This window comes from Pterocles gutturalis, unplaced genomic scaffold (genome assembly GCF_000699245.1).
Source record: "Pterocles gutturalis isolate BGI_N339 unplaced genomic scaffold, ASM69924v1 scaffold29328, whole genome shotgun sequence".
NCBI lineage: Eukaryota > Metazoa > Chordata > Aves > Pterocliformes > Pteroclidae > Pterocles > Pterocles gutturalis.
The window spans coordinates 14,391-27,187 of NW_010118968.1; the positions used below are offsets into that span (position 1 = coordinate 14,391).

At 55.8% G+C, this 12,797-nt stretch overlaps 1 protein-coding gene across 1 annotated transcript; it reads left to right on the forward strand.

Moving 5' to 3' along the window:
• Window positions 1–1,050: 1,050 nt before the first annotated feature.
• On the forward strand, window positions 1,051–10,623 carry AHCYL1 (adenosylhomocysteinase-like 1). The gene is made up of 16 exons (XM_010076418.1): window positions 1,051–1,177; window positions 1,478–1,621; window positions 2,448–2,548; window positions 3,036–3,138; window positions 3,390–3,484; window positions 4,368–4,474; window positions 4,557–4,673; window positions 4,889–4,952; window positions 6,287–6,375; window positions 6,846–6,916; window positions 7,370–7,464; window positions 7,549–7,647; window positions 8,541–8,609; window positions 9,762–9,840; window positions 10,285–10,405; window positions 10,573–10,623. The coding sequence occupies exons 1-16, from the start codon at window positions 1,087–1,089 to the stop codon at window positions 10,577–10,579; spliced, it is 1,452 nt and encodes a 483-aa protein (XP_010074720.1). The 5' UTR covers window positions 1,051–1,086; the 3' UTR covers window positions 10,580–10,623.
• Window positions 10,624–12,797: the final 2,174 nt, after the last annotated feature.

Consider the following 12,797-nt stretch of genomic DNA (forward strand, 5'->3'; position numbering starts at 1 on the left):
TCAGGCCCCTTCTCGAGGTCTCCTGGGTCTGCGGGGATGCTTTGTTAATCCCACTGCCTGCCATCATGTCTCATCCCTCTTAAGTGGCAAAATTAAATCCTACAGCGACGCGATCAGAGGGAAGAGGCAGCCCCAGGGCTCTTTGTTGGGGTCCCCTGCGTGGCAGCGTGCCGGAGAGGGGGACATCAGGCAGGGTTCCTGGCGCTTTTCCTAATGCCTTTTCATCTCCGTCATCTTTCCTTTGCAGAAGCAGCAATAATGCTTTTTGCTGGGTTTTCACATGGGATGAGTGCAGCAGCTGAGCAGTTTGGGGCTATTTTTCCCCTTCTTTTGCCCCAAAACATTTGTGTTTGATGGGCTGGTGGTAGGTGCCGGAGCCTTGAGTTGCCTCTGGCCGAGCGGGGAAGGAGGGGTGGCTGTTTCAGGGCTTCTCTTACAATGGAAACATCTGTAATGCAGAGGAGACCGAAAGCCAATGCAATGTCAACTGCTTTTGTTGAAATGTTCTCTCTTGCTGAGGTTTTTTTTCCCCTCTTTTTAGCGGCGGTTTTGGAAGGATGTGCTGTGTTTTTAACCTGCGGGATGCTCTGCTCCTGGGGAAGAGCTTTGGAAGCACCAGGGATCAGAATTTCTCCTGGGACCACCCCAGCTTTCTTGCTGCTGGACTTTTGGGCAGAAATCTGTTGGGGTTGGTTGGGGCAGGGGCTTGTCTGGAGGGCTGCACGGTGTTTGTGTTTTACAAGCGTGCTGACGTTCTTGGAGGAGCCTCGGGGAGCCAGAGACGGGTTAAAAAGGATGTTTCGAGCCTCGCTGGGTGCTCCTTTTGTCTTTGGGTGTTTAGTGTCAAATCTGCTTTAGCCTCCTGGGTACAGGGATGATCAGGCAGAGGAGGGGGTTTAATTTTGGGCATCCGTAGCCACAGATCTGTTCCTCGATGCGTTTGATGATGCGACTTCAGCAGTTAAGGCAGCCTGAATGGAGCCACGGACCTGTATAACCTGGAAAAATGCCGTGCCGTAAGGAGCACCTTCTGATTTAGCACTTCTCTTCCTTTGCACTTCTCAGCAAATCCAGTTTGCAGATGACATGCAGGAGTTCACCAAGTTCCCAACCAAGACGGGCCGTCGCTCCCTGTCCCGCTCTATCTCGCAGTCTTCCACCGACAGCTACAGCTCCGGTAGGTGCCAGGCTCCTTGTCCGTGTGTGGTCCTTTCCCAAATCCAACGGATGCTCTGTGCTGCTGTGTTGTACTTGGATGCGGGGGCGGGGGGGATAATTCTGGGGTGTCCTGAAGCTCAGGCGTTGATTCCCAGTTAATTCTGGGTTGTTTCAGGGAGCAGGAGTGCAAAATTCCTCCTGGACTTTGGCTTTCCTTACGAGACTTGTGTTTTGAGCCATGAGTATGTGTGTGTGTGTGGAAGCTGGGAAGCGAAACGGAGCAGAAATGGGGTAACAGGCATTCCTCTCCTGGCTTTAGCTGCCTCCTACACAGACAGCTCTGACGACGAGGTGTCCCCTCGGGAGAAGCAACAAACCAACTCCAAAGGCAGCAGCAATTTCTGTGTGAAGAACATCAAGCAGGCGGAGTTCGGGCGCCGGGAGATCGAGATCGCTGAACAAGGTAAAAGCGGAGCGTGGGGTTCGTGGTGCTGTGCTCTCCGGAGAGCCGGAGCTGAGCCGTGACAATTCCCACACCTTGTGCTACAGCCTTGGGTGCTCTGGCTTTTGCCCTCGGATCAGCAGATTATTTGGGGAAGAGCTGGAGGCCACAGGGGATGTTAGCGATGCGTGGCATCCATTTTCTAACAGCAACAGAGCTCTTGCAGGGTTTAATGTTCTGGTGGCTTTGGATGAGAAACCTCAATGGGCAAGAATCTTGCAAACGCCTTCGGAGGCACGAGAACTGCCAGTCCCAGCCCCTTCCCCTGGGGCTTGCGGGAAGCTTGAGTTGCCATTTCCAGGGGGGTGATTGGGTAACTTTGCTTTTGGGATTGTTTTAGACACACTCTGCCAAAGCTGTAGAAGGGGAAGATAATCCAGGCGCATTCCGAGCAGCTCTTCTGGGATGTGGAAGCGCTGTTTTCATCTTCTTTAGGTGCTTCTCCTTGATGCTGTTCTGCTGCAGGGCTGGTGGCTGTCCTTAGCTGGGCCACCTCAGATGCTTTCCTTGGGCAGTGCCTGTCCCAGACCTCTCCTGTTCCATGGTCGGAGGAACACTGGGTCCTGAGTGGCTTTATCAAGTGACAGATGACACTGATGCTTCGATCCCATTTTGGACCTACCTGGCAGGCCAGGGATGAGGGGTTTTCTCCTCGGTTGTGTGACAACTGTAGCACAAACTGTGGGTCTGGATGTAGCCTGTGAGACCCCAGAAAGGGAGAGCAGGTCTGGCAGGAGGGGCCTCTCCAGTCTGAGCCATCGTTAAACCCTCTCTGTTCCTTTTACAGACATGTCTGCTCTGATCTCGCTCAGGAAACGAGCTCAAGGGGAGAAGCCTTTGGCTGGAGCTAAAATCGTGGGCTGCACCCACATTACAGCACAGACCGCGGTGAGTGCCTGCCTGCTTGGGGTGTCCGGAGGGGGACAGATGCATTTTACCCCAGGGAAAAAAATCTCTTTAGTTTCCCAGCCTCTGGGGAATTGGAGGAGGCACCTTCACTTTTCTGGAAACATCTTGGCAAGGCTCTGCTGCCCGCATTTCCCCAGGGCAGCGTTTCCCGGAGCCCATCTCCAATCGGTTCCTGGCTGCATGTTGCACAAGGCTGTGCTCGGTCCGGAGGGGGACAGATGCATTTTACCCCAGGGAAAAAAATCTCTTTAGTTTCCCAGCCTCTGGGGAATTGGAGGAGGCACCTTCACTTTTCTGGAAACATCTTGGCAAGGCTCTGCTGCCCGCATTTCCCCAGGGCAGCGTTTCCCGGAGCCCATCTCCAATCGGTTCCTGGCTGCATGTTGCACAAGGCTGTGCTCGGGGCTCTGCACTGGCATGCTTGTGCCCATCACTGCTGCCTGCCGCTCACCCCGTTGTCTCGCAGGTGCTGATTGAGACGCTGTGTGCGCTGGGAGCACAGTGCCGCTGGTCTGCCTGTAACATCTATTCCACCCAGAACGAAGTGGCGGCTGCCTTGGCAGAAGCTGGTGAGTACAGCAGAGCCCAGGGACGCAGAGCCCTGCCAGCTCCTCCTGACTCTGCAGCCTCGTCCCATTTGAGGAATGGTGTAGACCAAATATCTTTTAGGGAGGGATAAATAGTTCTGATCCTGTTGTGGGCTGTGGTTTGATCTCTGCGTGGCCCCTGGGCCCTCCTGTCCGTGGATTTGTGGAGCTGGCCAAGCAGGAGAGAGCTCTGCTGAACTCGGCAGATGCCAAGGATGCTCCTCTTCTTCTAGGTGTTGCCGTGTTTGCCTGGAAGGGGGAGTCGGAGGATGACTTCTGGTGGTGCATTGATCGCTGTGTTAACATAGATGGCTGGCAGGCCAACATGGTAATGAGCCTTCTTCCAGCCCTTCCTCTTCCTCCGGGGAGTGGTTGCTGGATGCTCCTCACCCTTTGCTCCCTGGGGCTGTTCCTGGGAGCCTGCGGGTGCTGCCTGGGCACCGGCTGGTTTTGCAAAGGCCTCTGAACCCCTGTTAAAGTGGGGGTCCTGGGAGAACAGCAGCCGGAGCTGGGTTGGGGACAACCATGGGGGCTGTGGGAGCTGCAGAGGCTGAGTCCTGAGGTGGTGCAGCCTGGTGGCGTGGGAGCATCTCCCACCAGAGCTGCCACTAGTCGAGAAACCACGAGACCTCTTTCCCCCCAGAATCATCCCTATGGGAGCTGCCCCATCTGTTCCTCTCTCGACACAGATCCCATCTGCCCTCTCCCAAAGAGAAAGGGGTCTCTGCAGGGGACCTGTCCCTTGCTGAAGCAGGTGACACCTCTCACCGCCTTGCTGCATGGTCTGTGATCACTAACGATGTGACAGCATGTGTCAGCGGGCCGTGACAGCACCCGCAGCCTTTCCTCTCGACTGTTTGCTTTCAGGGGTGTGAATGTTGTGGCGTCTTTCTGATCTCAGGCTGTTTAGTTAGTGCTGCCCCTGCGGTCACGTTGCCAGGCTGCAGAGCAATAGCAGGGCCAGAAAACCCTGGTAGGATCCATCAGCTCCGTGCGGGGGGGTAAGAAATCCTCTGGGTTTCAGAGGAGACCCCGAATTACTAGCAACTAGGGGAACACAGGAGTCCTGGTCCCCAGCCCCCTGCCCAAACAGCCCTCCGTCAGTGCCTGAAGATGCTCTCCAGCTGTTTTTTTCCCTGTCCTGTGCCCAGCGAGTGCTTTTCCCAGTGGAAAGCCTGACTGCTCCATGTTCTTCCTTGCTTTTTCTCTAGATCCTGGATGACGGTGGGGACCTGACCCATTGGGTTTATAAAAAATACCCCAACATATTCAAGAAGATCCGAGGGATCGTGGAGGAGAGCGTGACCGGCGTGCACAGGTAGGAGGTTTGGGAAGCTGGATCTGGAGATCTGTTATCAGGTTGCTGTTCTCTGCTCTGACCTGCCTCTCTCCTCTTCCAGGCTGTACCAGCTCTCCAAGGCCGGGAAGCTCTGTGTCCCAGCCATGAATGTGAATGACTCTGTCACCAAACAGAAGTTTGACAACCTGTATTGCTGCCGGGAATCCATCCTGGACGGGTGAGTCCAACCCTTCTCCCCATCCCCGCTGTCACCCTCGTGCCAGTGGGTTTGGCTCTGGCTCCTCTCGAGCGGAGATCGGGCCCTTTGCTGCTTCGCCCTCGCTGTGTGTTTGCAGGATGGGGTTTTGGGGGCTCTAGCAGCAGAGCGCAGCCCCGTGCCATCAGCGGTGTGCGCCTGACTAATCCCAACACAGGTCTCTCTCTGTCCCCCAGCCTGAAGAGGACCACGGATGTGATGTTTGGAGGGAAGCAAGTGGTGGTTTGTGGTTATGGGGAGGTGAGTTTCGCAAGCAGCAGTCGGTGGAGCTGTGAGTCAGCCTCCCCCCGCCCCGAGCCACCCTTCCCCTGAACTCAGCACCCTGCTTCTTCCTTGCGCAAAGACCACGTGCCCTTGATCTAGGAGCAGATCAAACCTGCTGAGCAATTAGGTTGCTAGAACCTGCTGGGAGGCTGGAGAACAAGCAGCAGATTTCCCAGTTTGCCTGCAGATTAGCTGGGCTGCGAATATGACAGTTTGCTGGGAACGCTGGCCTGAATTATCACTACCCATGGGTGCTCCCATCTGCTGTCCCTGGACCGAGTTCAGCAGCCAGCCCGGCTGTCACCGAGCCTGTGACAGAGGAGGCGGAGGGGCAGGCTGCATCTCGCTGCTGGATAATGTTCTGGCAGAGGGGGAATCGTATCACGAACTCGTAAATGATTCTGCCCTGGAAGAGCACGGAGCCGGGAGGTGACACCTTCCCTCCATCTGTGCGCTGGCTGCGTGGGTGTTTATCTTCCTGCACTGCGAAGGGCCTGGCAGTAGCTGCGAATGCTCTTCCCAGCAGGAGCACTCTTACTAATTTATTTAGACACCAGTGGAGCCCAGCTCTGCTCGACCAAGAGGCTGTGCTGGCTCTCGCCCAGGCGCTCCAGGCTGGTGTCTGAATCTCCAGCCGTGAGTTGTGCTGGGAGTTGTGGTCTCGAGCCTGTCCTGAGTTTTACTGGACTTCTTCAAAACAAGGGAGTCCTTCCAGCCTCACTGGTTTCCCCTTTGGATGGGGACTGGAGTCCCAGTTTGCCCTGCCTGACTGTTTTCAGTAGACCTGAGGTCAGAGCTGGGTGATAAGCGAGGGTGTCTCTGTAGCAGACGTCAGTTTAATTTTGTAGTGAGGAAAGGGACAGAGCCAGAGATGCTGTTACAGGAGCTCTGCTCTCCCCCATGCTGCCGCGGGGAGCGTGGGGTGATGGATCTGTCCCCCGATCAGCACAGGACAGCTCTGAACGCCAAAGAAACCCTTTGGTTTAAAGGCAAGAGGGGGAAGTGCGTGCTCATCCAGACTGGCTTTAATCTCCTCTTGGAGGATTGCTGCGGAGGGCTCCTGCAATGCAGGGGGTTGCTTTGGGAAAGCTCCTGCCAGCTGGTGGCTGTGCTGGAGGGCTGGTGGCCTCAGGAGGGGGACCTGGGCTTGTGGCAGAAGTGCCACTTGCCGGATACATCGCTGAGCTGCTCCTGGCATGGGGCAGGCGACTGGGATGAGCATCTCCCAGGCTGGGATGTGCCTTAGGGAAGGGATTGTAGTGCTTGGCATGTTCCATGTTCAGTTTAATGCTGACGCTTTGCCTTGGCAGGTCGGCAAGGGATGCTGCGCTGCTCTGAAAGCCCTGGGAGCCATCGTCTATGTCACAGAGATCGACCCCATCTGTGCGCTCCAAGCTTGGTAAGATATTATGTGCTGCTTGGGACCCTCTCTTCCTCTGTGCTCTGTCCTCTTTTAAACCCTGAAACAGAGCCAGGAAGATCTGTGGCTCGTTTTGGATTAAATGCATCTTGTTGGGGTGTGATGGAGAAGGGCTGGGGTGGGTTTTGGGGCTGTGGGGGTACCAGGCAGTAGGCACCCACACCAGCTGGCTTGGGAAGGCTGCTCGAGGTTCGTGCAGGGCTGGCTGCATGCTCCACACATCCCCCAGCTCCTCCAACATTTTGTGAGAGCAGGTTTGACGCGGCATCCTTTGCACAGCCCTTCCTTGTGCGTCTGGCATCCGCAGGGCTGTGGAAGGATAGCGTGGGTGCCATGGGAGGAGTTCGGCGCTGCTGCCGGAATGCGGCACCGAGATCCCTCCGGGGCAGGGGCAGAGAGGGAACAAGCTTCTCCTCCTCATAGTGGTCCCTCTCCCCCTTTTTTGCCAGCATGGATGGATTTCGGGTGGTGAAGCTGAGCGAAGTAATCCGTCAGGTGGATGTCGTCATCACCTGCACAGGTAGGGCTGGAGGAGGTCGGGGGTGAGCTGTGGAGCAGGCTGAGGAGGAGCAGACGATCCCGAGCAGGGGTCTCAGGGGCTCTGGGGGCGCTGGGGATGGAGGACACTTTGCTGCCGTGTGCTGCTCATTTTATGAAAGCAATAACTGCTCTGGCAAGAGCGTTTCCTCCTACTCCCCTAGTTTGACCACAGTCCTCCTCAGCCCCAGGGAGGAAGGACATCACAGCCACGTGTCCCCAGAGGTATTTTGGGGTCTCCTGGTTAATTCATGGGACCAAAGATCAGCACTCATTGCATGTGTTTCTCTGCTGTCACAGCCACAAGGGCTCTCATCCTGGTAGAAGTTCATCAGGTGTTCCCCCAAGCAGAGTTTCTCTGAGCCAAGTGCAGGGAAGGAGAAATCAGAGGGTTTGTATTTCCACTGCCTTGGGTTCACCTGTGTCCTCTCTGCAGGAAACAAGAACGTGGTGACCAGAGAACACCTGGATCGCATGAAGAACAGCTGCATCGTGTGCAACATGGGCCACTCCAACACCGAGATCGATGTGGTGAGTCTACCTGCAGCCTCCATGGCTGTGGCCACCCCACCGTCCTCCTGCCGTGACTCCAGCCTCTTCCTCCTGCTCTTACAGACCAGCCTCCGCACCCCGGAGCTGACCTGGGAGCGGGTCCGCTCCCAAGTGGACCACGTCATCTGGCCGGATGGGAAGCGGGTGGTGCTGCTGGCTGAGGTGTGTTGAGAGCCGTGCCACGAGGTTGCTTTGGGTCTCTATCGGGAAATCGCTGCGTGCCAGAGTTTGTAACAGAGATTTCATAGAATCACAGGATGGTTTGGGTTGGAAGGGACCTTAGAGATCGAGTTCCACCCCCTGCCATGGGCAGGGACACCTCCCACCAGCCCAGGTTGCCCAAAGCCTCATCCAGCCTGGCCTTGAACCCCTCCAGGGATGGGGCATCCACAGCTTCTCTGGGCAACCTGGGCCACTGCCTCACCCCCCGCACAGGAAAGAACTTCCTGCTAATATCTCATCTAAGTCTCCCCTCTTTCAACTTAAAACCATCCCCCCTTATCCTGTCACTACTCTCCCAGATGAAGAGCCCGCCCATCTCTCCTGGGATTCCATTTAACCAGGTGGAAAGGTGCTGGGACATTTCCTATCTCGGAGGAGGTTCAGAACTCAGGAAAGGGCTTCCTTATTTGTTTAATTTTTGCATTTTCCTTTTCTTGAGGCAGAGGGGAGGGAGGTATCGTGTACCACATGCAGCCCCAGAGGTGCCATCTGGCTCCGTTCTTTCGAGCCGGGATCCATCCCTATGAGCCAAACGCTTTCTGGCTTTGGCAGGGTATCCCACGCAGCAAACCATCTGAGTACCTTCTCTTCCTGCTTGAGCTCTCCGGGCAGGAGGAGGGACTGGCTCTTTTTAGGGACCACAACATCTCCCTACCTCAAGGCTCTAAGGGTTGGGGTGGAAATTGAGGCAGAGTTTGAACGCTCTGGTGACAAGGTGGCCCTTGTCCCCTACCCTGGGGAGGGGGTAGAGGTGAATCCTATCTGCAGACAGAATTTGGTTTGGGTTTGGGGGTGAGTTCAGCTCTCTGCAAACTCCTCCTGCTGTCTCCTAGGGCCGTCTTCTCAACCTGAGCTGCTCCACAGTTCCCACCTTCGTTCTATCCATCACAGCCACCACTCAGGTCCGTATGCTGCAGGGCCGGGCTGGGGGATGCTCTGGGGCTTCGCACGAGCCCCTCGGGGCGGGGATGGTTTGGAAGAAGCTGGGGGCACACAGTTGGATGGGTGCTCGGGATTGCACCGGCGCCAGAAATACCATAGCCACCACCTCTGGGCTGCGATGCCGTTAACGATGGTGTTACGGCTGGGAGAGAGCTTTTAGATGAGCCAGGCTTAGGGGCAGAGCTCCTGCTGGGCTGGAAGCCACTGGGGAGCTCCCCGAGCACAGGTTTCAGCTCAGCTCAAAGCAAGGCTTTGCTTTGTCTTTGGGCTCTTGTTTTCTACATCACTAAAAACACGCTGGGGTGAGTTTTGGGGAGCTGGAGGTTGTGGTTAAAATACTCCCCAGCACCAGTGCCAGCTCGGCTGGGCGGACGCGGCTCGTGTCTCGCACTGGTTGTTGTCACTCTGCCTTTCCAAAGAAAACGATGATTGAATTTGGCTCCGCTCGGCAAGCCGCAGTCGGTGCTGGCTGTGCGAGCAGCCCAGGCTGGCGTGGCCCTCGGCAGGCGAGCGATGCAAGAAACCCGTTGGGCTGGAAACATGGAGGAGGAGGATGACGGTGGGGAAGGGCTGCCGCACTAACGGGGGGGGGATTTCCTTGTGCTCACACTTGTCGGTCCAAACCCACAGGGACTGGGGCCGTGTTTTGGACCCAGCGCCTGACCCGGCACTCGAGGGAGCTGCAGTTTTATTTCTGCTGAAGGAGTGGCTGTGGTTTTTGGAGCAATGCCGCCAGCTTCAAACGAGCAATCCCTTCATTTCTGTGTGACACAGCAGTTGTATGGTTTAAGAGAATTAGAGCTGCTCCCCTCTCCTCCATCCTCGTCCTGGTTTTCATGGGGGGGGTTCAGCCCAGATGCTGCAGACGAGCTGGGTGGCGTCTCGTCCCCAGTATCTCTGGTTGTCCCCCAGCATTAATGGGATCCTGGAGATCCAAAGAGGGATGTACCCTGGGGTAGAAGCATTTTCAAGGCATTTTGGGAATGGTTGCCCCCCCCTCCTTCAGGCTCCCGAACCCTCGTCCCCGCTGCTGAGAACTTTGTGCCTTTGCGGGTGTTTGGTGCTGCTCGGTTTGGTGGCTGTCCCCACGCTGTCCCCTGTGATCTCTGCAGGCTCTGGCTCTGATTGAGCTGTACAACGCTCCCGAGGGTCGGTACAAACAAGATGTGTACCTGCTGCCGAAGAAGATGGGTGAGTGAAGGGAGCCCAGGTGGACTTATCCCCCCTCCCCAGCAGCTTTGGGTTTAAGGAGAGACTCAAACCTGGGCTGGAAAAATCTCCTAGAGAGAGAATGAGCTCAGGGAAGCCTCAGAGGCAGCAACTTTAAAACATGTGCAGGTTGGTTTTTTATTTTCTTTAATATTCTGTGGCGTGGCATGCATCCCTTAGCCTGCAGCCTTCCTGCTCCAAGGTTTTTTTCATGCAATCCTTGCACCTTTTTGGTGCACATCCAGCCCTGCTCAGCACCAGGCTCTGCCGTAGCCTACACCTGACTGTGAGTCCAAGAACTGCCATCGTGGTGCCCTGGTCCTTTTCGTGCCATATGATGAGTCTGTACATCATCTCATCGTCTCCCTGGCAGCATAGTGGGGGACGTGCACCCCCCGATCCCCTCTTTCCTCTCCCCCTTCCCAGATGAGTACGTCGCCAGCTTGCATCTGCCTTCGTTCGACGCCCACCTGACGGAACTGACGGATGATCAGGCGAAATACCTGGGACTCAACAAAAATGGGCCTTTTAAACCCAATTACTACAGGTCGGTGCCAGCTGGGGCAGGGAGCCGCTGTCTCCCTACCCACTGGGTGCTCTTGGGGGCATCTCCTTGCTCTGGGATGGCGGGGAGGGGGGGTTTGGGGACCCTTCTGCAGCTGGGAGTGTGTCCCCAGCACCCACAGCCTCACTGTCCCCTCCTTTTTCTTCTAGATACTGACAGACCATACCCATGAAGGACCAGACCACACAAGGCAACATTAGAGAGATTATTTTTAAAGATCATTTTATTTTGGTTTACCTTTTCCTTTTTTTTTTTAACCCAACAAAGAAACTTGTTTTTATCAGTGTGATTTTAAGGTCACTTTTTTTTTTTTTTCTCAGTTTTACCCTTTTTTATGTGATCACATCTCTGTCTGATCTTGGCAGACAACCTGGGATTCGCTTCTTGCTTTCATCTGGCTGAAGCCACTGGTGGCTCCCAGCCCTGGCTCTCAGGGAGGGTTTCCCTTTACTGGTGTGTCAAGGGCAGTTCATTCCTGCAGCAAGATTTTTAAAAAATTTTTTTTTCACCTTTCCAGCCCGCGTTAGTCTCGGCCGGGATCCCTGCAGATACGGAGATGCTGTTCTACGTTTTACCTTCTGTTTCTTTCTTTGTGTGGATTCTCTGCAACTTCTAAATTGCCTTAAAGAGCCCAGTTTTAGCTGCTAGATCCATGCTCCTAGCGATGCTTGGGAGCAGAGTGGCGCCTGCTGGCCACCTCGTGAATAGGTGACTGTCCCCAAGCCTGGCCAAGGTCCCTGCGCCGAGGTGGCCCAAGTTGGTGGCCGCTGGCCCCGGTTTGGTGGCTGGCTGGCTACGGGGAGAGTTCACTGTTTCAGGGTGCTAATCTGAATTCGGACGGGGGTCGCTTACCCAGCATTATCCTCATCTCTCCTAGGTTTTTTAGCCAAACTGCACCTTAATTGAGTTAAAAACATTTTTATTTGTTTCTTTGTTTTGTTTTGTTTTTCTCTTTTCTTTTTTGATCCTTAAAGAGATGTTTTAAGGGGGGGAAGCATCAGGGGTGCGGCTGCCTGCCCAGTCCGGGTGCTCGCTGCATCCACGCAGCCCCATCTCCCACTGAGAAACGCGGCGTGGTTTGAAGGCTGACTGGGGTTTGGGTTTTTTTTGGGGGGGAGATGTTTTACTTTTTATTTTGAGACGGATGCAGAGATGAGCCTTCCCTGTACCCCACCCTGGGCCCTGTGCTCCACGGACCCCTGCGCGAAGCCCTCGCAGTGCGTTTCAGCCACTCATCGCCTCATTTATCCCCTTCCCCAGCCTCACCCGTGACATTTTTCTCTTTTTCCATCTCTTGTAGCTTGTCCTGGGATGGGGGGAAGCTCCTTGCAACCCTGTGAGGTTTCTCTTGGCTTTTTTATCCTCCCCAAATTGCCTCTTTCTGCCCCTCAGCCAAGCATGGAGGGAAGGAGGACCCCCGCTGCCCACCCTGCCTGCGTGTCCCGGTGCAGGGATAAGGGAGATGCTGTAGTACCCACGACTGGGGGTGCTCCTTCCCCTCCAGCCCCCCTGGTCCGGGGATGCCTTTTTAGTGCCGCCTGGGGGGACTTTGCAGGGTTTGGGGGTGCCGCCTTTTCCCTGAGGGGTGCAAAGCTTCTTCGCAGGGACAGGAGGAAGCGGGGAGGGATGCCCGTGGCTTCTACCACCCTCCTCTTTTCTCCTCCACCTCCTTGTCCTTTGACAATTCCTCTTTCTCACCTTGCCTGCTCTCCTCCTGGGCTGTCGCTGAGTTGCCCGCCTGGGGGGACTTTGCAGGGTTTGGGGGTGCCGCCTTTTCCCTGAGGGGTGCAAAGCTTCTTCGCAGGGACAGGAGGAAGCGGGGAGGGATGCCCGTGGCTTCTACCACCCTCCTCTTTTCTCCTCCACCTCCTTGTCCTTTGACAATTCCTCTTTCTCACCTTGCCTGCTCTCCTCCTGGGCTGTCGCTGAGTTGCTCGCTGTCCCCACAGGTTTCGGGGATCACCTGCCTCACAGGGTCCCCCCCAACATCCCTTCAACTTCAGGGGGGGCTGAGCAAGCTGGGATGGGTGTCTGCGGGGAGCAGCGAGAGCGTGGCCCCCTTCCCCGTGGGGTGACCCAGGCCGGGACCCCTACCCTTGGGGGTCACAGTCCCCCTACTCTTGGGGGTCACGGGCCCCCCCTTTCCTGTCCCCGTAGGGTCGAACCTCGGCGTAAGGGCTCCGTCTCTGTATAAGCCATGTCGTGGGGGGGAGCCCGGGGGCGGCGGTGGCAGCGTCGGGCCGGGAGGGAGAGGTTTATTTTGTATATGAATGATTTTTAATGAATGCAATATTAATCCTTGCAGATGAGCAATAAATCATTGAAGTCAAATTAAACTGTTAGGAAAAATGAAGCGCTGTGGCTCGTGGGGCAG